This window comes from Emys orbicularis, chromosome 2 (assembly GCF_028017835.1).
Source record: "Emys orbicularis isolate rEmyOrb1 chromosome 2, rEmyOrb1.hap1, whole genome shotgun sequence".
NCBI lineage: Eukaryota > Metazoa > Chordata > Testudines > Emydidae > Emys > Emys orbicularis.
In genome coordinates this window covers 1,828,707-1,856,293 of record NC_088684.1, presented here as the reverse complement: position 1 = coordinate 1,856,293, position 27,587 = coordinate 1,828,707, and the positions used below count along the sequence as shown (strand labels likewise).

The 27,587-nt window shown below is 53.2% G+C and overlaps 1 protein-coding gene across 1 annotated transcript in view; it reads right to left on the bottom strand.

Annotated features, from left to right (window-relative positions):
• MROH1 (maestro heat like repeat family member 1) overlaps positions 1-27,587 on the bottom strand; it is a 110,735-nt gene that overhangs the window by 68,613 nt on the left and 14,535 nt on the right. Inside the window, exons 5-16 of the mRNA XM_065397867.1 lie at positions 24,675-24,837; positions 20,813-20,911; positions 15,453-15,604; positions 14,590-14,730; positions 13,512-13,604; positions 7,808-7,886; positions 5,495-5,608; positions 4,327-4,400; positions 3,465-3,584; positions 1,346-1,456; positions 531-675; positions 350-390 (exon numbers count right to left, since the gene is read on the bottom strand). Of these exons, the coding sequence (XP_065253939.1) occupies positions 350-390; positions 531-675; positions 1,346-1,456; positions 3,465-3,584; positions 4,327-4,400; positions 5,495-5,608; positions 7,808-7,886; positions 13,512-13,604; positions 14,590-14,730; positions 15,453-15,604; positions 20,813-20,911; positions 24,675-24,837 (1,332 nt within the window). The remainder of the gene's footprint in view (positions 1-349; positions 391-530; positions 676-1,345; positions 1,457-3,464; positions 3,585-4,326; positions 4,401-5,494; positions 5,609-7,807; positions 7,887-13,511; positions 13,605-14,589; positions 14,731-15,452; positions 15,605-20,812; positions 20,912-24,674; positions 24,838-27,587) is intronic.

Sequence of the window (27,587 nt, the reverse complement as noted above, 5' to 3'; positions counted from 1 at the left end):
CAAGTCACTTATGAAGACAGGATGTTTTTGAAAGTGTTTCCCCTGGCTCATAAAAGGACAGACAGACTGCAGAGAACTCCCTCAGGAGAAAGGACCAAGCTGCTGCTCCCGGGATCAGAGCGCGTCCAGCTCAGATTACAGTGACAGGCCCAGAGGAACGATTATCCAGGCTTTTACAGCACCCCCGGCTTGGAGGCACCTGGGTCCCGATGCCCTGGGCAGGGTAGTCGGGGGAGGTGGGGGCACTAGTACCAGGGCAGCCCATTCTTCCCACCCTCTCAAGGGAAGAAAATGACACCTTCTTTCAGCACACAGAGAACCCAGCCAGACCAGCCCCAACCTCACTTACCAGCAGCCGCGCCATTAGAGCACACGGTGATGGCAGGTTTGCTACAAATACAGAAACAAGTGTCAGATGGGAAACGTGCTCACCTACAGCCTGAGCACAAGATTAGAAGCTCTGGACGCTCAACACTTCCTCTGCTGGAAGCAGGCAGAGTCTGCCCAGGAGAGCAGCCGCCGATACAAACCATGTGTGTCGTAGTGGATGAGGAAGGTAGTCTCTCCCTCCTCTTGTCTCTTCGTAGCCAGGTGCATTAGGCTCCTGCAGAGGGGAGTCAGGGCACCGGTAAACTCTACGGGGGTCACGAACTCCAAGAGATACGGCCAGAGAACCTGTGGAGAACAAGTTGCTCATGTTTGTCTAGCACCAGTAGTGCTTTACAGGGGAATGTGATACGGTCCCTGCCCAAGGGACTGAACCGAAAGGACTCCGAGAGCCCCATGAGAAACGGCTGACCACAGGGATTGGCTGGATGGGAAGGGGAGGGGGGTTTCCACTGAGGCGCACCATCCGTGTGGCATCAAAGATGGAGGAATAACAGTCTGAACATTCACCTCCTCTGAGCCACCAGTGCTCTTTTCAGGAAGGACAGAGCCCTTCAAGTTGGCCAGCACCTTGTACACCTGCTCTGAACCCGGACGCTAACGGACATCAAGGCCTTCTCATCTTCCACCACCTTACAAACTCATCCGAGACAGTCCCTTGTTCAGAGGTTAGAAATCCAGATGCCCTCAGCTTAGAGGAAAGAGCAACTGGACTCCGATGGTCACCAAACAGCTCAGTGAAGAGCCGATTTGTTCTCTTCTCCGACGAGAGAGCCCGGCTTTGGGACTGCAGCAGCCTGACAGCAGATTGTGCAGGACAAACAGCATCCCCGCACTGGCAACGAGGCTGCTGATAAGTGAGGTTGGGGCTGGGCTGGCAAGGCCCAGCTCACGTGCTTGGTAAGGCAGGCGGTACGGGCTTCAGACGGAGTTGAGCTACAGTGCTACGCAGACTCACCTCGTCCATCCTGTCGACAGTGGTGCTGATGAGAAAGAGCGTATTGATGCTGATGTTCTGGACACTGTCGCTAGTTAGGTCATCAGCTTCCGGCATCTGCTTCCTGGGGTGCTGTAAGGGAGCAAGAACGCAGGTTAAGAGAGGAGCACAGCTGTGATCAGGCCCAGGAAACAGGCCAGTTCCCTCTCCACTGGGGCTGCACCATCACCCCCTTCCCCCACCAACACAGGCTCACATTTTCCAAGCCATCAACACAGCATGTTCAGCAGATGGCAGCGCTACCCTGGGATCACAACAGGCCCCTGCCTTCCCCACCCCACGCTAGTTTGACTCCTTGCACATCAGTCACCTGGTCTCCGGAAGGAGCTACAGGCCGCCCTCCTGCCAGAGTGCGCCCATTTTACTGACGGGAAAGGAAGCACTGAGTGCACGGCCTTTTTATTTATTTTTAAGCATCTGTGAATTTTGGGTGCCCGACTTGACACCTTGGGCTTTCCCCGATGCGAGCGCCCCCCATTCCAACCGATGCCTCGGGGCTGCAGCAGCCAGCCTGGCACCACGTCTCAAGTGGACACTTGAGAATTTGGGCCCAGATGACTAGGCCCAGGAACCCCACGAGAGGCAGGCACGGCCTAACCCTGGCCTTTTACCTGGGTGCTCAGGCTTTGCCCCCAGCTTTGGGCTGAAGCTAAGGAGGGGAGAAGCAGTTGCCAAGACCCCCACCCCTGCTTCCCTGGCCAGTCTAGCTCAGTTCTTCCCTTTTCCTGCGGAAGGAGCCATTGAGGAAGGAGGAGGGAGGAAGTTCCAGCAATTGTGATGCAAGACGCTTCAGCGTGTGAGCAAGGGACTGCGTGAGGGCGAAGAGACCAGAGAGGACTGGCAGGGACAGAGCTCACGGGGTAGAAGAAGAATGCGCAGGTGGAGAACTGACAGACGGGGGATTGCCCACCTTGGGACCACATCTATAAATGTGCCAGCTCCTCGGGCTCTTGGCAGCACCAAAGTAGGCAGCTCTGCGGTGCAAGCAGCCATAGAAACCCAGGCTCCCCGGCCCGAAGAGCTCCACAGTCCAGTCTGCAGTCGAGAGGTCCCTGCCAAGCTAGGCCACCCTGCGCTGGACTCTGATCTCCACAGCCACACCTCTGCTCCAGCTCAGACACTTTGTGCCAGGAGCTCCGTGGCCGAACCCAATCTCTTTGGCCGTTCGTATCACCCCTGGACAGTGGTGCCGAACGGGGGGACACCAGGGAGCAATAGACCTCCCACTTTTTGAATGTGGAGCCCGGCTGGGGAGCCCAGGCATGGACCCAGAGAGCAGCCCCCAGCCCTGACCCCGCCCCCTGGGCTCTCCGCCCGGCCCAGGGCAGGTGTAGGTTCTGCGACTCCGTGCCCGCTCCCCACGGCTCTTACCCTGACAGGTGGGGCCTCTGAGCCGCAGCCCGGCATGGTAAGAGCCACGACACGGACCCCGGGCCAGAGTCTGGGGGACGGGGACACAGGCTGGTGCTACTGTCCTCAGCCCCACCTGCAGCGCGGACACATGGAGGGTCCACCGCGGCTCCCCACTGCTGCCTGCACGGCTTTTACTATGGGGGGGGGGGGGGGCGCTGCGGCCCGAGCTGGGTCAAGGAGAGCTGCACGGGTAGCTGTGGGGAGTGGGTCCCTCCACCTGCCCTGAGTGGGGAGCCCAGGGGGCAGGGACATGGGCAGGGGGCTGCTTTCAGCCCCCCCCCCCCCCAATCCTGGGTGGGGGGGCAGATTCCCTGGCCCCACTCTGGCTTGGATGGGGGTGGGGGAGGGAGAGAAGAGGAGCGGAGACAGGGCCTCGGGGGAGGGGGGCCCCTCCCCCTCCACCAACACTTTTGTGAAGGCTCCAGTGCCCTTGTCCCTGGATGTGCTGGCTAGAATTAAAACCAAGATTTGCTCTCACATGGGCCCAAGACAGACCACACAGGCCCGGCTGAGAGAGCCTACCACCGCCAGGCTAGACAAATGAACTTCACACCCAGGCCAACAGCCTGAGGGCTCAGAGCCAGTCCTCCCCGTGAGTCGTGTGCCCTGATCTAGGAGGGCAAGGCAAGGGTGATTGTAAGAACTGGCTGTATCATGGCCGTTTTACCGTGTCCGGAGGAAGGGCACACTGGTGGACGATGTACTCGATCATGACTTCCCCGCCCGCCTGTTCCAGATAGCCATGGTGAGCCATCGCGCTGATCACCTGCACCACGGCCCGTTTCACCTAGAGGAACGCAGAACAGAGGGTGAGCGGTGAACTCCACAGCGGCAGCCCCTGGAGCAAAGCAGAGGCCAGGATCCTGGAGCAGGCGGGGACTAGCAGGAATCGCCTACACGAACGCAAGCCAGCGGCTGGGCTACGCTGCCATGCACACCAGAGGGGATTCTTTACAAGCGATTTAAGAGCCTCCCAAGGCTGCACCAGCCACTGCTCTAGAGGGCCACACGTTTAGATTGAAAGCCAAACCCTGGTGCCTTGCGAGCAGAACCACGCCCTGCTGAGCCGGATTAGCTACCGGAACTCTGCTCAGACCCAGTGCTTGAGAGAGATGGGGCCGGGAGCTGCCCCCAGCCAGCTGACGTCTAAACTAGACCCCCCCCCTTTGCTGCACTGACACAGGGCAGGAGGACAGAGGACAAGGATCTCAGCAGCCGGTCATGAGAGGGGCTTATCGTCATTACACATGGGTTAGTCTGAAAAGAGGAACCCACTGGAGGTCAGCAGGGGAGTCAAGTGCTCAGAGGAGGGAGCTGAAGGAGAGACAGAAGGGGACCTCAGAGGGCCAAGGGGGCTAGTATGAGAAGAGGGGCAGAGAGACAGGGAGCCCCATGGGGAGCCGGGCTGGTACAGCATGGGGCACGTGCAGAGCGCCGCAGGGCCCTGAAGGGGAGCCAAGTCCCAGAAAAGCCCCATTCACCACATGACCAGCCGGGAGTTAGGGACATCAGAGGGAGTGTCCAGTTACCTTGTTACTGCTGTCCTGCAGAGGAAGTTTCATAGAAGAAAGAATAAAGGGCTTTTTAATCTCCATCTGAGAAGCTGGAAGAGAGAACATCGGCTCAGCCACTCATCACTGACCTCCCTACCCAGACTGACAGGATCACAGGGCCTGGCCCCAGAGAGCATCCAGCACTGACCACCTTCCCTGGCCAGATGTGTGCTTCTCTCCTTTCCCCCCTTGGAAGGGCCATGGAGTAGGAAAGAAGCTGGTTTTCCACCCCACCTAACAAGCAACTGGCTACAAAGCCACCCTGCAATCTCCATGCAGGTTCTGCACACTGAGCAGGCGTGGAATGCAGGGCAGCATTGTGCCAGCAGAAAGTCCAAGCGAACACTTGGCTAGTCTGGGTGGAGTTGCTAACAGTTACACGCCGTGGCTTTGGGAAGGGAGCAGCTCTATTCCAAGAGGCATGGATGAGGCCAGAGCAGGCTTGCCATCCAGCACCAGAGTCCGCTCTGCCATAATTATGCCAGGAGAACAGTCCCATGTGCTGGAAGCGGAGATCCCGATTAGTTAACACAGCAATAAAGGGTCAAGTTGGCCTGAGGCATTTTGGCTACTAAGGGAAAGGCTTTGTGTAGCGGATTATCCTAGGCCAGGTCTGCTCAGAAGAACATCCGGATGACTCACAAGCTGCCCACCTGTCTGGAGGCTCCCCGGCCTAAGGATTCCTGCCCCCCCCCCCGAGGAAGAGAGCACTATTTCCTCAGTGTTGTCTGCCCACAATGGGCTGGGAGCAAGGAATAGAGCTTAAATCCCAAGCCACGCCCTGCAGGGTGGCCCCAAGGTTCCTGCTTTGTGATGCTCTACAGCACAGTCCATTCTAAATAGGATGTTGGTGTAAGGGCTTGTCTGGGGCACAAGGCCGTGAAGGGTGTTTGTCTAAGAGAGACATGCTAGGATGTTCTCTGGCCTGCGCTGTACAGCCAGCCGGACTAGATCACATGGTCTCCTCTTGCCCCGAAGGACTCAGGGACTGTCTGCCAGAATGTCAGTCCTCGTAAATCCCAGCCCCCAGCTCTAGCTCCCCAAGCACATGGCCCAGCACCGAGCAGAAATTCCCACCTGGGCGCTGGCACCCTGCATGGATACGACTGGGCTGCTAGAGGGAGCTGGTCCCTGTGTTACTTACGGGCGCAGTTGATAATTTGCCTCATGATGATCAGCGTCCCCACACGTATCCTCTCGTGGTGGTTCTCCAGCTTTGGGAGTAGGAAGCCAAGCAAGCGATCAGGAAACGTACAGGCTGCAGAAGAACAAGGCCACCATTATGGACACTCTTCGCTCAGGAGCAGTCAGCAGGAAGGCCTCAGGCCAAACGCGGCTGACAGTCACCTTAGTCTGACAGGCCTGCAGCCCAGAGACTACAGGTCCCAGGAGGCAATGCTGCCTCTGGGCATGAGCTGGGGTATTCTCCTCAATTTGGTGCACTGCATGCTGGGACAGGCCCCTCTGCTACTGAAGGCTGTGGCTTTACAGTTTGTATTTCAAAAGCCATTCGAACACCCTCTATTCCTGCTAGCTCGGCTCATCTGGCCAGTACTCCAGTGCAGGGGCGACTCCAGGCACCAGTGCAGCAAGCGCGTGCCTGGGGCGGCAAGCCGTGCGGCGTCGCCTGCCTGTTGCTGTGAGGGCAGTAGTCAGGCCGCCTTCGGTGGCGTGCCTGTGGGAGGCCCGCCGGTTCCGCGGCTTCGGCAGCGGGTACGCCGAAGGCGCGGGACCAGCAGAACACCTGCAGAAACGCCGCCGAATCCACATGACTGCGGACCGCCCGCAGGCATGCCGCCAAAGGCCGCCTGACTGCCGTGCTCGGGGCAGCAAAAAACAGAGCCGCCCCTGCTCCAGTGGAAGCTGTCTGCTGACTTGTGCTATGCCGCTGCAGTATTTTCAGTATGTCTCCCCCACTGGTTATGCACCTTCACAACCTTTGCTGAACATTCAGCAGAGTTGTCCACAAGTGGACACGCACATCCTCCTCTTCCCAAACCACCCAGCGAGTGGGTAGTTTAGAACCCAGGACCATGCAGGAGGAGGTCAGGTTACGCCTTCCAACATTCAACACCTTGCATTTGTCAAGGATGCATTGGCCGATTGGCTTAGCCCCAGGGGAACCAGCTGAAGCAAGGTGCACGGGCAGAAGTCAAACGTGTCATAGGAGACAAGAAAGGAATCCGAATTACTCCAGCCATCTCAGAACTAGTGTTGCTACTTTGCATAAAGACAGTTGAAAGCGCTGCTCAGCTGTAAGGCTTTCAAGCACAAGTGCCAACGATTGGGGGGGGGGAGAGGGGGGAGGAGAGTCATCTGACCGTGACAAGGCAGAAGTCTAGCAGGATCCTAATCAAACTACTGCTGCTTTAGAGGCAATTCCACAAGCTTCCTTTCAAGCATGAATCATTCGCAAGGGAAGCTTGCCAGAGCCGGGGCTACAGGACTCAGCCCGTACAGGAGGCAGGGCTCAGCAGTGCTAGAAATCACACCAGGGCTCTGTTTCATGCAGGACACAATTCAACTAGCTCAGTCCTTCATCCAGAGGCTAGCAGACCACCTGTGCGCTAGACATCAGAGTGGAGTTCTGCTCGGAGGGGCTCCCTGGAATCCTGCCACCTCGTCTGGCTGCTGCCATCTGCTGCTCTAAGACAAACCATCAGGATACCTACAAAGCCAGTCTCTGTCCCCGCTATCCCTTCCAGCGTACACGGCTACGCTAGAGGGCTAACTGGCATGTGCTGCATTACTAGCCTCTGTCTGTCTGAAGAGGCAGCAGCAGCATCTGCCACGACTCCGCTAAATGGCCCTTAGGAGCTTGAGCAGTGAAGCCAGAGGCCTTCGGAGAGCGATGAATTCACCACAGAGGTTGGAATCCTCAGCATCCCTGAGACACGCCACACCAGCAAACTTTCGTACTCGAGCAAAGTCAGTCCAAGGCCAAGTGTTAAATGGCCAGATCTCAGCGAGCACCTCAGTCTGGAGCACCAGAGAGCAAATGGTGCCCTGTGATCTGCCTGGTCTCCACACGGGACGGGAGCAATCGCTTTCACCAAGGCTGACGCCAGGTGGGACAGTGGGAACGAGAATCTAGTCTGTCCCGTTTCCCCACCCCCTAGAACTGAAGTCTGCCAAACTACTGGCCACCCAGACAAGGGGAGAAACTGGTTTTCTGCCTTCCCCCCGACACAGCCAGATCTCAGGACTGTGCACTCACCAGGTGGAACTCAAGCCTTCCTGAACGGGCCAGGAGACTGGCTTAGAGGGGGTCGGGAAAGCCCCTTTCCCACAAATGCTGACCACGGACCACGAGAGTTTGCTGTTACTAGGATGGGCACTTCCACAGAGAGGCAGAGAATTTCCGCAGATTTCAAACCCACATACACTGCCGTAAACAGGCAGGAGGTGAGTCCATAGGGGACTCGGCCTTCACCCCTCAGCCCCCTGCAGCCCTTACCAAGGACAGTGAAGCATCGAAGGACCTCGTTGTGGTTTTTTAAACTCAGGGGGATGGAGGATTCCACCGGGGCACAAATCTGTGGGAGGGAAACAGTCAAATCAATGAGAGCTGGGCAGCACCTGGCGTTCAGCCCCTATACCAAACCCTTTCAGCTTGAGTTCCGCTCGCAGGCACCGAGTCCACACTCACAGCTGGACATGGCCAATGGAAGAGCCCAGCATTTCACAGTCCCGGAATCCATGCCACGTGCTGCATGTGATGCTCCCAGAGCACTCTGAACATTTGATCATTGTGAAGTAGCCTGGAGAAGCTGCGCGCACCTGCTGGCACAGACCGTAGCACTCTTCGGTCATTCAGTGCTAGCAGAGTGCATGGGTTCCAGAGACAAGGCTCACTGGACAAGCTGTGGGGCAATGGGGGTGCAGTGGCCTTGGTATATGGGATCAGCTAGCTTGTGGGTTTGGGGTTTTGGAGCTGCTACGCATTTCCATTTCACGTGTAGTTTAACAAGATCAGAGCACGATCTATTTCCTTTGCAAGTCATTGCAGACTCCCTTCTTTTAAATACTAAAAATTGCTCTTTGCAGACTGCTCTAATACGCAGTTTATCTGGGGACCCCCTCCCCATCTGCTCCCTCTCCAGCTTGCAGACAGGACATATTTCTTACTGGCATACCGAAGCAAGCTGCTCATTGTCTGTACTTGTGCCAGAAAGATCCTGGCTGTTCAGGTCTTTTTGGCTGATACTATTGTATAACTGTATTGGTTAAAATCCGGGACTCCACTCTCCACATCTGATCCCGAGAACAAGCTCTTGTGAGCGGCCAGGCTGGGTCAGACCAATGGTCCATGTAGCCCAGTGTCCGGTCTTCCGACAGTGGCTGGTGCCAGGTGCCCCAGACGGAACGAGCAGAACAGGGAATCAAGTGATCCATCCCTGTTGGACATTCCCAGCTTCTGGCAAAGAGAGGCTAGACACTCAGAGCAAGTGTTACATCCCTGCCCATCCTGGCTAATAGCCATTGATAGTGTGGGGCACGGGTCACTGGCTGGAGGATTCTCTGCAACTTGAAGTCTTTAAACCATGATTTGAGGACTTCAATAGCTCAGACATAGGTTAGGGGTTTATTATAGGAGTGGGTGGGTGAGATTCTGTGGCCTGCGTTGTGCAGGAGGTCAGACTAGACCAGGGGTAGGCAACCTATGGCATGCATGCCAAAGGCGGCACGCGAGCTGATTTTCAGTGGCACTCACACTGCCCGGGTCCTGGCCACCAGTCCGGGGGGCTCTGCATTTTAATTTAATTTTAAATGAAGCTTCTTAAACATTTTAAAAACCTGATTTACTTTACATACAACAATAGTTTAGTTATATATTATAGATTTATAGAAAGAGACCTTCTAAAAACGTTAAAATGTATTACTGGCACGCGAAACTTTAACTTAGAGTGAATAAATGATGACTCGGCACATCACTTCTGAAAGGTTGCCGACCCCTGGACTAGATGATCATAATGGTCCCTTCTGACCTTAAAGTCTATGACAGAACTAGATAAGTTCCTGGAGGACAGGTCCTTTTTTTAACCCTGTTATAGTTTTGGCCTTCACAATATCCCCTGGTAACGACTTCCACAGGTTGACTATGCGTTGTGTGAAGAAATACTTTCTTTTGTTTTAAACCTGCTGCCTATTAATTTCATTGGGTGATCCCTAGTTCGTGTGTGTGTTATGAGAAGGAGTAAACAACACTTCCTTATTCACTATAGACCTCTATCACATCCCCACTTAGTCGTCTCTTTTCCAAGCTGAAAAGTCTCAGTCTTATTAATCTCTCCTCATATGGCAGCCGTTCCATAACCCAAATAATTTTTGTTGCCCTTCGCGGTCCCTTTTCCAATTCCAATATATCTTGTTTGAGATGGGGCGACCACATCTGCACACAGTATTCAAGATGTGAGCGTACCATGGATTTATATAGAGGCATTATGATATTTTCTGTCTGGTTCTCTATCCCTTTCCTAAGGATTCCCAACATTCTGTTTGCTTTTTTGACTGCTGCTGCACATTGAGTGGATGTTTTCAGAGAACTGTCCACAATGACTCCAAGATCTCTTTCCTGAGTGGTAACAGCTAATTTAGACCCCATCATTTTATATGTATAGTTGTATATAGAGTACTATTTCATTAGCATACAGTCTGCATAGGATTGGCATCCATTATCTTATAGTCTTATTTTGTCTGTTAAAAAGTTTGTTTTCTACACGCAGGTCTCACCACCTTCAGTTCCTCTGCTATAGTCACAGGCCTGCTGTCTGACTAGCACATCCGGTAAAACGGGTGTTTTTAGGTACCTTAGTGCAGCTAGCGTTAGACGTGGGGGTTTAGCATTTTAACAGCATTTGTTTATCAGTGTGACAGGCTCTCATATCAGAAACTCCAGCTGGGAGCCTGGGCAAAGCAGTGGTGGAGGAAGGGCACTGAAGAGCACACATCAATGCCTTGTGTATTGCCCAGGGCACCTGATCTTTCAGGCCCCAAAGGAAAACAAATTAAATATTAGCTTAAAAATACATTAACATGATTTAAAAGGGTGCTACCCCATAGACTGAGGCCATCTGATCAAGGGGCTCAACTCCCTCCCCCACGTATGGTTTGGTGAATGAATTCAGCAGCCATAGGCTGGCCCAACCTAGCCCAGGCCAGGCTGAAGAGGAACAGGGAGTGGGGGGGTTATCCCTCAGCTCCTGTAGATTCAGGCACCCATAGCCAGGCGTGGGCTGGGGAACAGGAACAAATCACAAGTCAGCCCCCGGACATCACAGGGGGCCACACGGGGAGGCTGAGTGCACCCCTCCGACAAGTCAGCAGAAGCAGCTCTAGGGATTCACCGAAGTTTCTGCTTCCGACCCAGCGACCAGGCCTGGAGTTAGAGTAAGTCTGGGCAAGTGGCTGGATTCAAACCCAGAATCCCAGTTCTTTCCCAGGCGATTCACCCTCCTTCACAAAGCGGAGCCGTACATGCACTTCTCAGCGCTACAATGGCATTACCCCATTGGAGACCAGCGGCTCATGTCCATCCACTCAGCAGCACCAGAGTCGTTTGCTCGAGCAGAAAAGCAATTCAAACCAAGGGCGGTCTGCACTTTGCCCATGGTTATCCCTGCAGAGCCCCCTCCATTAGGGCAGCACAAACACGCCTCCAGCCGATTCCCTAGAGCACCTGGCTCCGCTCCACAGCCATTGCTTGTCCTTCAGGAGTTCGGAAGCACCTCCCACCACCCCCCCGGCTCATTAAAGCAGTTCTCTCCAGGCCACATCATTTAGCTCTAGGGCCGAGTCTCCAGAGAGTGAAACAGGGTCTGTGCTTTTAGAAAGGACCACGACACATGGGAGCAGCGTCAGACAGAACTCTGCCAGTCCAAGCACAAGACAGGGTTAGGGCAGGGTGACCAAGTGCAGCCCAAACCATTTACCTAGTGGCAACGTCCTGACAAAGTCCCTGCCCTGAGGGGCGTAGTCTGGGTGCTGGACACTGAAGGAGGGATGCATAGGAATGGAAGAGGGTTTAGTGCTTTTCCCCCTAAAGTTATAAACACCTGGTGCCATGAACAACCTCGGCATTAACAGAGTAGCTGCTCATAGGACAGGTCATCAGCACAGATCAGGGCCTGCTCCTAACACCTGATTCAAGTGGTGGCTTGGCTGCATGCCAAGGAAAGAACGTTCCATGGGCTATAACTCCACATGGGAGAGCTGGACACCTGTGATCTACTCTAGGTGATGCAACCTGAGTGTGGCTGAAGCAGCCCAAGAGCACCCTTTCCAGCTAAGGCAGGGGTGGGCAAACTTTTTGGCCTGAGGGCCACATCTGGGTGGAGAAACTGTATGCAGGGCTGGGGCGGGGAGTTCAGGGCAGGGGGTTGGGGTGCAGGAAGGGGCTCAGGGCAAGGGGTTGGTGCAGGAGGGGTGCAGGGTGCGGCAGGGGGCTCAAGGCAGGGGGTTGGGGTGCAGGTGGGGTTCAGGGTGTGGGCTCCAGCCCGGCACTGCTTACCTTGAGTGGTACCAGGGTGGCAGCGGGGCTAAGGCAGGCTCCCTGCCTGCCCTGGGCCCACGCCGCTCCCGGAAGTGGCCAGCATGTCCGGCAGTGGCTCCTGAGGGTAGGGTGGGGTGGGGTATGCGGCTCTGCCGCACGCTGCCCTCGCCTGTGGATACTACCCCAGAACTCCCATTGGCTGCGGTTCCCCCTTCCCAGCCAATGGGAACTGCGGGGGGCGGTGCTTGCAGGCGAGGGCAGGGTAGGGAGCCCTCTGGCCCCACTTCCCCAGGGACGTGGTGCCGGCCGCTTCCGGGAGCAGCGTGGGGCCAGGGCAGGCAGGGAGCCTGCCTTAGCCCCGCTGCGCCATGGGGCTGGCAATCCCGCAGGCTGGACTGAAAGCCCCGAGGGGCTGGATCCAGCCCACGGGCCATCGTTTGCCCTCCCCTGTGCTAAGGGCTTGGAGGGGAGGGAGCGTTTGTCGAGATTAGATACTCGGGGACATTAAAAAGCTGCAACAGGAATAAGCTCATTTAGCAGCCTGCAAGAAAGAACTGGTTGCTGGTGGGGAAGCACTTGGAATCTTCAGCCAGATCCATGACAGCTGTCCCAGAGGTACGTAGTCTGGACAATCCTAGGCAATGCAAACCTACCCCTAGGTGCATCCAACAAGGAATGCTCCCAGCCAGTTACAGACTCCACCACGGGAAGCCAGTGACCTCCCACTTTTCCAACCTCAAATGAACAATGCACGACTCCCCTCCCCCCTCCCCCCCCCCCCACCTACCAAGGTCTGGCACCCCACCCAGAAAGATCCCAAACACACCACACACAAAAGATGGAGCCAACAGTCCTGCCCTACTAGGATGAAGGTGAAACCTCAGTTCCTGTATATGCTACTGAGAAACCATGGACAACTGGTGCTTAACAGTTACAGGATTAATCTAGAGGTTGGTGCCAGACCACCCCTGTAGGGCTCCCACATGAATAAGATGCTCCCGGGATTATTAGCAGTACTTGGTGCTGCTCATGCCTAGTTTTCAACCTTTCAAGGGTTTGTCTTTTCTCCACGTGTTTGTGGATTCTGCCTTTACTGCTTCACTGAGAGTGGGGTGTGACCCTTGTTCAGGACAGCTAGGGCAGGAGAGCAAACAGCTTCTGATCCTGCTAGCAAGGGACTGGCTCCTCCTCTCCCCTGCCAGGGTAAGGGCCATCAGGGAAGGAGCTCTCTGCTAGCAGGAGCAGCTCAGGGCAGCTAGGAGGCACCAAGCCAACTTTCTCTCTAGCAGAGAAACGTGCTCTATGTTCCTCGGCAGCTCGCCCTGAACTGTGCTGGTAGCAGCAGCTGCCCCTTCTGGAACGTGCACAGGCTGGCCAGCCTGGTCCCTGCCCTCAAACCAGAAATATGGTCTCTGTTTAAATGGAGACATTTCTCCTGCCTCATTCCAAATTGGAGCCTGGGGGCTTTCTAGACTGGGAAGTTCCTTCTGCAAGATGGGGGAGAGTCTAGGGTAGGAGGCCCCTAACAGCCCCAGTTCTCAGCTTGATGCAGGTGGCCGCAGCGCTCGGATGGGAACTCCAGCCCCAGACTCGGGATCCCACGTGCCATTTCCTGAGACACTTCTGGGCTCACCAGCCCCCAGCCCTGCTGAGCCATCTTGATCCTTACCTGGGGATGCAGGGTGCTCAGAAGGGCATCAAGCTGCGTGTCAAGAGTGCGGCTGCCAAAGTTGACGGAAGCCTCAAGAATCTGGCACAAGCTCTGCTCAGAAAAACATTGCAATGCTGCGATTAGCACGAGGAAAAGGAACCGCCGCCCCGCTGGAAATGAAAGGGTAACGACTTGGCGACCAGGAGCAGAGAGACTCTATGACAGGAGACGCTATCCCAGTGCGCACTGAGCTAAGGGGACGGGGCTGTAGTAGAAAAACTAGTGCAAACATCATCCAGCTGCTGTGGGTAAAGCACCAAGGAGGTTTCTGGACCTCATCCATCTTCCCCCATTCTCCGGCTGCAGCCAGCCACAGAGCAGCACCGCCGCGTACTGGCTGCTGCAGCCGGCAGACTACCAACCCAGCCATCGCTTCTCTGCTAACAGCAGTCTGTCTTGGGAGGCTCGCCTGGAAGTCCTCCCCTTACAGGCAGCGGGAGCCAAGAACAAGCAGAGCAAGAGGAATCCAGGACAGAAGGAAATACAGTGGTCCCAGCACCAGAGTAGGACGTGGGGCACAGGGAGTGCTATACTCTGCCCCTCCCCGACAAAGAGAGGCACATGGTAGCACTAGCCAGGCCCTGGCCATGGCAGGTTCAGCCTTTGGGGAAGAGGTATCAGAACCTGCCAATACCACACTGGCCAGCCTCAGTGGTGCCAAGCCAGAGCGTTTAGACCAGGCAGGATTTGTAACCGCATGGGTCTGGGCACGTGACACGAAGGGGAGCCTTCGAACTGCTCCTTGGCTGCCAAAGCCTAGATCGCAGTCGGACTGTGCTGGGCAGACTAGAAGGGCCTAGCAGGAAAGGAAGTGACAGGACTGTGGGTCCTCGAGGGGCACGCGCCTTGTACTGAGCACGTGCACACCCACGGGGAGCCTATCGGACAGGCAGTCTGCTCTCCTGTCCCACCCGCACCCCAGGGAGCACCCCAGTCAATGCTCCAAGGAGCACACATACATGGATTACAGGTAGCTGTGGGGGGACACAAGAGGGGGCCCCTCAGTCCCACGGGAGCAGCGTGCTGAGCCATTTACCTTGGTCACATAAAAGGCCTCCAAATGCTTCTTGTAGAGAGCGAGAATTCCCGGCACCAGTCTCGGGAGCTGCTCCTCGAGCTTTTCGCTGGGCATCAGGTGACTCATGGGCCCAAGAGCCTTCACGACAGCGAGTCTCAGCTGCAGGGACAGAAACAACCTGCAAGCGTCAGACTGCGCAGCCAGCCCGAGCCCTGTGCTGCTAGGCTGGCGCCAACCCTGCCCCCACAGCAGCACGACGGGCAGAAGGGTTGGTTTGTGCTCCTCGGGTGCCGGGAGACGGTCTCAGGCTAGCCACCACGCGGACCGAGCCTGCTCCCAGGACCCAGCGAAAGGTGCAGCGGCAGTGTACGTTTGCCCACACTGCTCCACCAACCCAAGGGCAAGGGGAGCTGGGTCTCACCGTGCATTCAAAGGAGCCATTGGCACCAGGTGCTGAGAGCGAGGGTGGATGGTGTAGCCAGGCCACCTTCCGTCACGCCTGCATCCAGCTAGATGAAGCATGCCCGGTTTCTTCCTGCATAGGGTTTGGATGTTGCCTCCTCTCCCTTAGGTTCAGCTGACACCCTGACGCTAGCAAGGGGTGCACACAACTCTCCCACACCAAGCTGCGTAACTTGACGGAGTGACAACTACAGCTGTCCCAGAGGGCAAACACTGGCATGGCGTTAGCGAGCAAGACAGGCGCTTCTTCAGCCAGTGTCTTTAGGGTGGGATGGTGGAGAAAGGCAGACTACAGACCCCTGCATGAGCAGTGGGAGGCCCAATCTGACAGTGGAGATTTAGGGGGAAGGGAGAAACCTATTGCCACGCAACTGCTCAGGGCTGTAGCCACACCAAGCTACCAAATGACACAGCCGCACCTTGGCCTCCCGGCTCTGCAGCCAGATGTTGAAGAGCACATCGTAGGCGTTGAAGATCTCATTGGAGAAGGTGTCTTTCCTTACAGTGGGGTCAGGCGCTTTATCCAAGTTCGCCAGGTATTCCTGGATGCTCTCACTGAAATGCTGCAGAGCTACAAGACACAGATTTACTTACATTTAGATCACACACACACACACACACACACACACACACACAGAGTTAAAGTTAACAGCAGGCTTTCGACTGAGGTCTGAGATGCTGCTGTTTGAGCAATATCCAGCGTCCTGGTGCTGGAGCAATTCCCCTGTAACACTTTATTAACAGAAACACCACAGACCTCCAGCACTGACGGTGTAGCCCGTAGGAGAGGTCTGCAGCTGTCACAAGTCGACAGGATGCTTTTACTGGGCTGCTCCTGTGCTTTAAGGCCTGGATTTAAGACCTTTAGTCCCCATTTCAGTGCAACAGCTCCTGACAACTGGCATCTCGAGTCCGAAGCGGGGCCTATGTCTCGACTTAGTCCATTTGGAAAGCAAAGAGGAGACCTGGTGTTCAGGCTCTGTGCAGAACCCAACCCAGAGGTTCCCCTGCAGAGTGGATCCTCCTCATCGTTTGGATCAGTCTTTGACTAATCAATAGGTCTGACCAGCAGGTGGCTGGTAAAGTTTCCTACTCAAATACACGAGGGGTGGGCAAGAAACGTTGTGCCGAGGAGAAAGGAGAGAATGCACACAAGGCAGGTGAAGGTGTGGGAGAAGCACACCCTGGTCTAGGACGGGAAAGAACAGGAGAAGAGGGGGGTTGTTTTTAAACATTAAATTAACCACGCTAGCTAGACTGACAGGCTACTACAGCAGCCGTGGCCCACAACCTCCTCCTTCCTTTAAGATGAGGGGCCAGGCTGGCACAGGTTCTCCCCCAGGTGATTCGTTTACTCCAGGGGTTCTCAAACTGGGGGTCGGGACCCTCAGGGGGTCGCGAGGTTATTACATGGGGGGGGGGTCGTGAGCTGTCAGCCTCCACCCCAAACCCTGCTTTGCCTCCAGCATTTATAATGGTGTTAAACATATAATAAAGTGTTTTTCATTTATTGGGGGGGGGGGGGGGAGGGTCGCACTCAGAGGCTTACTGTGTGAAAGGGGTCACCAGGACAAACGTTTGAGAACCGCTGGTTTACTCCTTGGGCCAGCCATGCAGTTTTTTCAAGTCCTGCCTTCCTATTTTCAGGGAAAATCGGGATTTTCAGGTTAGCACAGAAGGGCCCAGACTGTTCCCCATGGGATTTCCAGGAGTACGTCTCCAGTGTGGGGTGCAGAGCTACCCTCTCCATGCCTCACTTTGGAGGCCCGTATTTAGTGTCCCCTCCAGCTTCCCTGGCACTGCAGCGGAGGAGACTTCTGCCAATGGGAGCCGTTCGGGCATTTTAATCAGTGCCAATGGAGAGTTTGGTGAATTTTGAGGGCTTGCACTTGCTGCCTTCATATCCTTTTACACACCCAACTCGAACACGAACATCCCAAATTCATCATTGGAGTTGAAGGAAGAACATGCTTCCCACCCTGGGGCACGCTACTGCCAGAGTCCCTGTAACACAGCCGAGGCCCCGGCAGGCTGCAGCACAGGGAAATTGATCTGCGCTTACCTGAAAGTTTCCTTTTCTTACAGTACTAAGGTCCACAGAGCCAGCCTGCCCTGGCACACAGGGTACGTCTACACTGCCCACTCAGCCCAGACGGACTTGGATTTGAGCCCAAGCCCCTCTTCCATCCACTCACAAAACCGTCTGACTCAGGTTAGCAAGTGCTCAGGACCAGAGTCCTAGCTGGGGAGAGGGTCAGAGCCAGAGTCACCGTGACCCTGGGCCAAGCCCTGTCGTACTGCAGTGCGAATGGTGCTCAAGCCCCAGACCCAAGTCAGAAGGGCTGCATAGTGCAGCATAAGCACGGCTGGGAGACCCCGGTCCAACAATCGCAGTGCAGATGCCCAAGTGCAGGCTTGGGAACTTCACGTCCACAAGCCAGAGACCCGGGTTTACAGTGCAACGCCGACCTAGCCAGAGGAGAGACGGAAATGGACATGCAAAGACGGAGGTCTGGTTCACTAGGGGAAGTGATGCCCAGTCTCTGCCATGGAGAAACTGGTTGGGCTTTTTCTGGGGTTCAGGAAAATGGAATGTGAAGGATCCTGGCTGAGGAAGTGGTCTCAGCTGGAGGGACCTCGTGGGGGTGGGGCATTCACGGTCTGCCAGGTCCCGTTCTGCCCCAAGCTGCATGCAGGAATCTGCGGCCATTGTAACAGCTGAGTGGCCTTTAGCATGATGAAGATAGAAAGATGCAGCTACAGCCGCCCAGGCTCTGCTCCCTGCAGCCTCCTTCCCATCACTACTCACCAGGCGATTTGCAGGGAGGGCACCCACAACCAGCTACCCTTGGACATTAGCAACCCCAAGTCTCTTCAAACTAGTCCCCTGGCTTCTGGTTCCCAGTTGTTTAGCTTTTAGCTCCATTTCTAGGCATCAGCCCCCCCAGTGTGCTGGGCCTTCCAGCCCTGACCCAGGGCAAAGCCCCTTCGGCCATGCTGCCCCTCACGCTTGGGAGGAGCTCTCCATAAATATCCACAAAGCTACCTCGCCCTCCTCTGCCTCAATGGCGACAAAAACCGTGACAAGGGTTAGGCCTCTGGTGCAGAGAGGCCTCTGCATGCCATGCGGGCCAGTACTATCTCCTTGGATCCAGGCCGAGATGGAAGGGTGAGACACCAGATGTACTCCCATGTATGCTCTTTGGGGCAGGGGCCATTTCTGTTCTGTTTGTACAGCACCTGGCACCAGGGAGTCCTCAGCCCTGATGAAGGTGCTACGGTAGAGTATACACCATGCATCAAAGTAGTCCCACTAAGCCCGTCAATGGGGCAAGCACAGGCTTAAAGTCAAGCACCTGCCTAAGTGCTTTGCTGGACCAGGTCAGAGCGCCCAGGCCCTGGGAGCGCCCAGGCCCTGGGAGCGCACGACAAAGGCTATGTTCTCTGAGGAATGAGCACAGGACAGGGAATCAAGAATGCCCAAGGGGTGCTCCGTGCCTTGATGCCAACTCACTGCCCTTTGCCCAGTCACTGCCCGTGTGCTGCAGCTGCCCTGAGGAAACGGGGAGACTGAATGACCTTCTGCAGAGAGGGGGAACGAGCGGTCATGGTTTGTAAGACACTGAAGATATTTAGCACTCAGTGCTGCATGGCAGCCCTAGACGAGAGCGTCATTCTACTGGAAAGACAAGCTGCCTGCATTAGAACCAACTTCTTCCTGGCGGACTCAGTGGCGACTAGCCAGCAACTGCAACGCCATCGACAGCACTGACTCGAGCGCCAAATTGCTGGCTGAGAGAGGCACACGAGGGATATTTAAACGAGCTTCACATACAACTACACATATTTTTCCTCCTCACAGAAGTTTGACTCTAACTCCTTGGGAAATCTGCAATGATGCATGAAAGTGGTTTGGCAATTTCCATTATGCTTCAAACCGTTCAGTGCATCATTCACTTTCGGTGGAGTCCACTGGATTGTGTCAGTCAGCACCGGAGAGAGAGTCGGATTACTGCATTCGAGCAAACCCAGAGTCTCTCGATCTCGCGGGGTTATTCCAGCGAGAAGAGCTCGTTTCCCAGACTAGATGTGCTGCAGAGCGTGGGCACAGAAATCTCTCCCCTGCAGCTTGAGGGCCAGTCAAAAGGTTCTGCCTGAATCCATTTGGTCCCCATGCAGAGCTGCCCCAGCACGGCCCCTGCGTTCAGACAGCAGCAGGTGGGGATGGGCTGTGGCCAAAGAGGCTGCTCGCCCAGCAGGGTTGAGAGCAAAGCTGCTGCATCTGGCAAAGCCTTTGAGAGGAGAACGGTGCTCACACAGACCTGCCCTTCTCGTCTCAGCCAGCTGATAAAGGAAGCCACAAGTTTAGCGCATCCTCTACTGGGATATTTGAGATGACAATGTCACCGCCAGGTTCCTGGGACGACTACGGGACTCTGTCTTGGGCTGTAAGACAGTAACACAATAGCCCAGTAAAGCCTAATGGGGGCAGGTGGTTACAAAGCGACTAACTCACCAGCCAGACACACATCAAATTTGACCCAGTGTGCCAGACGACCAACAGAACGCAGGCCCAAAGCCTGCTCTCAGCTGTGTGGGCAGCTCCAGCTGGCGTCAAAAGGGAGACCCAGCATAGGCATCAGCTACAGCTCACAAGCACGAAAAGCTCAGCTCATCTGGTGGCCAGACCCAGATTTTCTGACCCCCACCCTCCACCCCAGCTCTAGGCTCACATTTTCCACTCTGGCCCAGCCACTTCACATAAAGTTGAACGAGTGTCACTGAGCGGAGGCTGTGGGCGAACTCCCCGAGATGTTCAATTCTGTACATCTTCAGTAAGTTTCACTCTAGAGGCAAAAATGTCACTGAAAGCCAAGGACACTTGGTCTCCTGCCTCTGACAGCAGTTTTGAGACCAGTGAGCTCACTGTACAGTACAAGCCCCCCCTCCAGGAAGCTTCTAGTTAGTAAGCTCTTTGGGGAGGGACCCAGGTTTTCTAAAGTAAAGTACTTTGCCCATTTTAGGTGCAGAGATAAATCGGCAGAAAGGAAGTGCTAGAAAATCCCAGCACAGCGATTACTTTGTTCAGAACTGTGACCAGGTAAAGGCCTGAGTTTAGTTCATGCTCCTTGAGGGATGGGGAGAAACAGGAGGGTTCCTAGGCCTGCTGGAAGTAGATTTGGGGAGAAGATGCAGCCACAGTTTTGAGACTAGGATCGATCCGTCAAGCTTTCATTCAAGTTTTCCCACCTCAGTTGGCAAAAGGGGACATTCTCACCCCTACAAAGCCATTTTAGTCCTCTGTGACTTGCCTCCCACCTCAAATTCATCACCCCGCCACCACTCACATCCTTGCCCAACGGGCTTCCACACTGCCCCCAGCTAGGAGAGAGTTCAGACTCCTTGTCCACTGCCCTCGGTCCACCAACGGTTACATTTTCTGCAACACAGAGACCACGTCCCGAACCAAAGATCCCACTGCTCCCGCCTCACCCATTTTATAGGGCATTGAACAGGCAAGAGGGAGGAACTGACCTGGGTTAGAGTCAAGCCAGTACCCTAGAAATGAAAGGCTCGGTATCCTACCCCCGAGGCAGCCATCTCCCAAAGCTAATACTGCAGGTCTGCTCTGAAACAACCCCCCCGGCCTCTGGGCTGAGTCTTTCCTCCACAGAATGAGGGGAGTTCCTTTACAGTGAAAGCTAAGGGAGATACAGCTCCCAAAGACAACCCTTCAGAAGCCAGCACAGCCTCCGTAAAAAGGAGCAAGCCACCTTACCATAACAAAACACAGACTTCATGTGGTCCTGTTTGGCCATTCCCAGCATTGGCAGCATGGTCCCAAGGATGGAATTTAAGAAAGGCACCATCCCAAACACTGTAAGGGAAGAAAGGAGAAAGTTAGAGTGGAGCGAGGTGAATTGAGGCCAGGATCCTGTGGAAGAACAGTATGCAACCATGTAAATAGAGACAATCTGAGAATGCGTTTGTGGAGCTGATCAAATGAAGGTTGAGCAAGCAACTTGCTTTGGCATCTAACGTTTGAGCCCCTGACTCTGCGGCCCTGACAATCTAATGTGGTTTGCGTGCTAGTTCTGGAACAGAAAAAGGCCAGTTTGGTGATAAAAAGGAAGCTGCCAATTTCAACAGCTTGGGTACAGAGCCTACAACCCCAGAATTATAAATGGAGTTTCAGCAGCTACCATCCCCTCAAGTGCCTGGAGTTGTATCAGCTTAGACTGTCCAAGACGCAGGCATCTGACCAGCCAAGAGCCACTTACTACCAGACATTTCATTAGCCAGCAGATCCATGTGGATAACAGCAGATCTCTGGAATCTGTGTAGCCCAACAGCAGGCTTTTGACACTGGCCTATGGGACATGCCCATAAGAAATCAGGGAACTGCGGTTGAGGTTAGATTACCAGAGCGGTGGCTCTCAGCTTTCCCAGACTATTGTGCCCCTTTCAGGAGGCTGATTGGTCTTGCATACCCCAAGTTTCACCTCACTTGCAGAATCAAACATAAGAGGGTCCCAGCACACTAGGGCTGAACAAAGGCGGGCTGTCTCCTTTTTACCATTATTATAAACTAAATCAGCTGGACTATAAATAAATATCGCACTTACATGTCAGTGTAGTGTATAGTCTATAGAGCAGTATAAACAAGTCATTGTATGACATTTGAGTTTGTCCTGATGTCGCTAGTGCTTTTTATGGAGCCTGTTCTAAAACTAGGCAAATATCTAGAGGAGTTGATGTACCCCCTGGAAGACCTCTGCATACCCCCAGATCCACTGTACCAGAAGATAACAGAACGGCCAGACTGGGTCAGACCAAAGGTCCATCTAGCCCAGTATCCTGTCTGCCGACAATGGCCAATGCCAGGCACCCCAGAGGGAATGAACAGAACAGGGTATCGTCAAGTGATCCATCCCCTGTCGCCCATTCCCAGCTCCTGGCAAACAGAGACTAGGGACACCATCCCAGCTAATAGCGATTGATGGACCTATCCTCCATGAACTTATCTAGCTCTTTTTTGAACCCTGTTCTACTCTTGGCCTTCACAACATCCTCTGACAAGGAGTTTCACAGATTGACTGCATTGTGTGGAAAAAAAAAAAAAATACTTCAAGGACGTTTAAAACAAACAAAAGGAAGTATTTTTCCACATAATGTAGTCAACCTGTGGAACTCCTTGCCAGAAGATATTGTGAAGGCCAAGACTAGAACAGGGTTCAAAAAAGAACTAGATACGTTCATGGAGGATAGGTCCATCAATGGCTATTAGTCAAGATGGGCAAGATGTGCGAACAATTGGCTGAAGGCTCAAGCTCAAAGAGTAGTTATCAATGGCTCACTGTCAGACTAGGAGGACATATCTAATGGGCCCTGAACAGACCCTGTGGGATCAGTACTACTCAATATTTCTGTTAATGACTTGGATAATGGAGTGGAAAGTATGCTTATAAAGTTTTTGAATTATACAAGCTGGGAGGGTTGCAAGCACGTTGGAGAACAGGATTAGAATTAGAGAGGATTTTGGCAAATTAGAGAACTGGTCTGAAATCAAGATTAAATTCACTAAAGACAAGTGCAAAGTACTACATTTAGGAATGGGGGGGAAATCAAACGCACAGCTATAAAATGGGGAATAACTGGCTAGGCGGTAACACTGCTGAAAAGGGAAACATGGGGGTTATAGTGGATCACAAATTGACTAGGAGTCAGTGTGATGCAATGGCAAGAAAGGATTAATATTCTGGGATGTACAAGGAGAGGTCACTGCCCCACTCTACTCGGTCCTGGGGAGGTCTCAGCTGGAGGATTGCGCCCAGTTCTGGGCCCCACGCTTTAGGAAAGATGTGAACCAACTGGAGAGTCCAGAGGAGCGCAACACAAGCAATAAAAGGTTTAGAAACCCTGACCTATGAGGAAAGGTTTAAAAACTTGGTATGTTTAGTGTTGAGGAAAGACGGCTGGGGGGGCACCGAACAACAGTCTTATGTGCTAAGGGCTGTTCTAAAAAGAGGACGGAGAACAATTGTTCTCCATGTCCACTGATGGTGGGAAGTAGTATTGGGCTTAATCTACAGCAAGGGCGATTAAGGTTAGAAAGCTTTTAATACCTAACTCTAAGGGGAGTTAAGCTCTAGACTAGTCTAAGGAAGGTTGTGGGACACACACACACACACACACACACACCCTATCACTGGAGGTTAAGAACAGGCTGGACAAACACCTGTCCGGATGGTCTCGGTTTACTTGGTCCTGCCTCAGTACAGGGGACTGGACTAGACAACCTCTCAAGATCCCTTCCAGCCCCACATTTCTGAGTCTGTCTGACCTCTCCACCAGTGATGCCCTGCCCTAGAGCTATGGTTTCTAGCTGATCACCAGGTAGCCTGTAAGGAAAGGCTGGAGACAGTAGCACAATACCAAAGGACACTGCTCCACTACTTTTCGCACAAGCAGGGATGGGTCACAAGAGCAAACATCAGGATTTAGTTTCACTTGTGAATTCAACACGTTAACCTGCATGTGCAGGATCTGGATGCAGAGTGTGGAAGGGTGGCTACCTGCTACTCAATGAAAGCACAGTGCTCAGAGCCCTAAACAGAGGCCCAAAAAGGGGGTTGGAGAGACTCCCAGAGGCAGAAAAGGGTCAGCCAATTCTTCTGGTTCAGAAGAGGAGCGGCTGTGCCTGATCACCAGCATTAGAGACAGCGTACAGGCCACTTCCAAGTACTCGCATAGTCTCACTGGCGCCATGTGTGGCAGTACTTCTCTTGGTCAAGTAAACCTCCAGTATACAGATGGGGAAACTGAAGGCAAAGCTGTTGTGTGTCCTGCCCAGGGTCACAGCAGGGCAGCAGCAGAATCAGAAGTAGAACCCAGATCGGACTCCCAGGCTCTCGCTCCAGCCACACTGAGCTAGTGACTTAGCTTCCCTGCTCCAGCAAGAACTGGAGAATCCCTGACTTTCAAGGACACCCTGGACCACACTCCACGAAGCTTCCCTCAAACTGCTGCAAGGCAGACCCATGAAGAGCTGGTGCAACGTCTGCCCCCAGCTCCGTTCAATTGGAATCCTCATGCAGCAGCCTCGACCTCTTGAAATGGGACTGTCTGTCCTTTCATTTACCAAGGGCCTGGCTTTCAGCCACCACGGACTAAAGCAAACAGAGCCAGGCAGGCCAAGTTCCGGAAAGCACCACCTCTTCCTCCACGGGCTCCAGGCATGGTCTCCTCAGCCCATCTGGAGGCAGGAGAGGCACGGTAAGCTACTGTATAGCAAACAAGTACATATTCCCCCTCCCCCTTTGGATTAGAGGGTTGAACCTGCAATGCCTCTTCCTAGCACAGACTTTCCAAACCCTCCAGCTGTACAAAACCCAGTTTTGAGTGAAATCCAGTGTGGTAGTTTATTTATTTATTTATTTTTTTAAATAGGAAGTGTGTCAACTGCATTGAACTTCTTTGCAGAAGTTGACCACACCATGGAGGTGGCAGAGTTTATCCAGGGACTATTCCAGCTGACATGCTCTCAGAACAACTCTTGTCCACCTTTACCCCCAGCCCATGGAATCACCCGTCTCCAGTTGTCCTCTTCCTAACAAAGAGGTTAGGTGCAGATAACCTACCGTTTGACACAGAGAGGTTTGCAAAAGTCTGCATGATGAAATAATGAGGCAGGATCCCCGGCTGAAATTTGGTCAGCACCTCCTCCATCACTTTGTTGATAAAACGCCCTCCAGCAGCAACCAGGACATTGCTTGCTGCCTGCTGCCAGTCATAAATGATTTCCTAGGTCAAACAGAACAAGACCACATTAAACAAACAGTTACAGATCACCCCTGCAAGATGCTCTGCGCACGACAGTTCTTATTATCCAGGGAGAGCATACGCACTTTCCCACGCTGCCTGGTCAACTCTGCAAGTTCACAGGACAGACCACATACGGAAAAACAGCAGATTTGGGGGGAGGAGGGCGGCACTGGAAGAGAGTCAATCCCCAGGCAGAACGCATGCCTACCTGGGCATTTACATGACACCCCTGGAATAGCAGCTGCCTGTCATGCTCATTACAGTGTGCATGCAAGCAAGCCAGTCAAGATTTGCACACACACAACTACACATCTACCTAGATACACAAGTCTGGGCAAGAATAGAAGACTGACAATCAGAGTCCCAGGCTTTTCCTGAGAGGATAGAGCCCCTCATGCCACTCAGCTACCCTAGGGTCACTTAAGCAAGGATAAAGGGATGTCAAAGGAGAGAATATTAAAGGAACTGGCACATGAAATTGCAAGCCCATTAGCAAGAATTTTTAATGACTCTGTAAACTCAGAGGTTGTACCATACAACTGGAGAATTGCTAACAGAGTTCCTATTTTTAAGAACGGGGGGAAAAAGTGATCCAAGTAACTACAGGCCTGTTAGTTTGACATCTGCAGTATGCAAGGTCTTGGAAAAAATTTTGAAGGAGAAAGTAGTTAAGGACATTGAGGTCAATGGTAATTGGGACAAAATACAACATGGTTTTACAAAAGGTAGCTCGTGCCAAACCAACCCGATCTCCTTCTTTGAGAAGGTAACAGATTTTTTTAGACAAAGGAAACGCAGTGGATCTAATTTACCTTGATTTCAGTAAGGCATTTGATACAGTTCCACAGGGGGAATTATTAGCTAAACTGGAAAAGATGGGGATTAATATGAAAATTGAAAGGTGGATAAGGAACTGGTTAAAGGGGAGACTACAACGGGTCATACTGAAAGGTGAACTGTCAGGCTGGAGGGAGGTCACTAGTGGAGTTCCTCAGGGATCGGTTTTGGGACCAATCTTTTTATTACTGACCTTGGCACAAAAAGTGGGAATGTGCTAATAAAGTTTGCGGATGACACAAAGCTGGGAGGTATTGCCAATACAGAGAAGGACCAGGATATCATACAGGAAGATCTGGATGACCTTGTAAACTGGAGTAATAGTATGAAATTTAATAGTGAAAAGTGCAAGGTCATGCACTTAGGGATTAACAACAAGAATTTTGGTTATAGATTGGGGACGCATCAGTTGGAAGTAACAGAGGAGGAGAAGGACCTCGGAGTATTGGTTGATCACAGGATGACTATGAGCTGCCAATGTGATATGGCCCTTAAAAAAAGCTAATGCGGTCTTGGGATGCATCAGGCGAGGTATTTCCAGTAGAGATCAGGAGGTGTTGGTACCATTATACAAGGCACTGGTGAGACCTCATCTGGAATACTGTGTGCAGTTCTGGTCTCCCATGTTTAAGAAGGATGAATTCAAACTGGAACAGGTACAGAGAAGGGCTACTAGGATGATCCGAGGAATGGAAAACCTGCCTTATGAAAGGAGACTCAAAGAGCTTGGCTTGTTTAGCCTAACCAAAAGAAGGCTGAGGGGAGATATGATTGCTTTCTATAAATATATCAGAGGGATAAATACCAGGGAGGGAGAGGAATTATTTAAGCTTAGTACCAATGTGGACACAAGAACAAATGGATATAAACTGGACATTAGGAAGTTTAGACTTGAAATTAGACGAAGGTTTCTAACCATTAGAGGAGTGAAGTTCTGGAACAGCCTTCCAAGGGGAGCAGTGGGGGCAAAAGACATATCTGGCTTCAAGACTAAGCTTGATAAGTTTATGGAGGGGATGGTATGATGGGATAGCCTAATTTTGGCAATTAATTGATCTTTGATTATTAGCAGGTAAATATGCCCAATGGCCTGTGATGGGATGTTAGATGGGGTGGGATCTGAGTTACTACAGAGAATTCTTTCCTGGGTGTCTGGTTGGTGAGTCTTGCCCACATGCTCAGGGTTTAGCTGATCGCCATATTTGGGGTTGGGAAGGAATTTTCCTCCAGGGCAGAGGCCCTGGAGGTTTTTCGCCTTCCTCTGCAGCATGGGGCACGGGTCACTTGCTGGAGGATTCTCTGCACCTTGAGGTCTTTAAACCACGATTTGAGGACTTCAATGGCTCAGACATAGGTCAGGGGTTTGATACAGGAGTGGGTGGGTGAGATTCTGTGGCCTGCGTTGTGCAGGAGGTCAGACTAGATGATCATAGTGGTCCCTCTGACCTTAAAGTCTAAGTCTAGGAGAGAGACTGGCCCATCACATCCAGAAGGGCAGCGGCAGTGACTGAAGCGATGCAGGGAGGAGAGAGGGGAAAGAACGAGGAACAGGTCAGAACCCCTGCAGGGATAGCTCAGTGGTTTGAGTATTGGCCTGCTAAACCCAGGGTTGGAAGTTCAATTCTTGAGGGGACCACTTAGGGATCTGGGGCAAAATCAGTACTTGGTCCTGCTAGTGAAGGCAGGGGGCTGGACTTGATGACCTTTCAAGGTCCCTTCCAGTTCTAGGAGATAAAATTAATGGAGATATCCTTTTTTCCCCCCTCTCTCTCCCCCTAACCCCAAATCAGAGATGCATATTGTAAGGAGACAACACAGGAGGAGAAATGGAGGGAAGCATCATGGAACGAGCCAGTTAGATAAAAAGAACAGTAACTGCTCACTTAACGTTG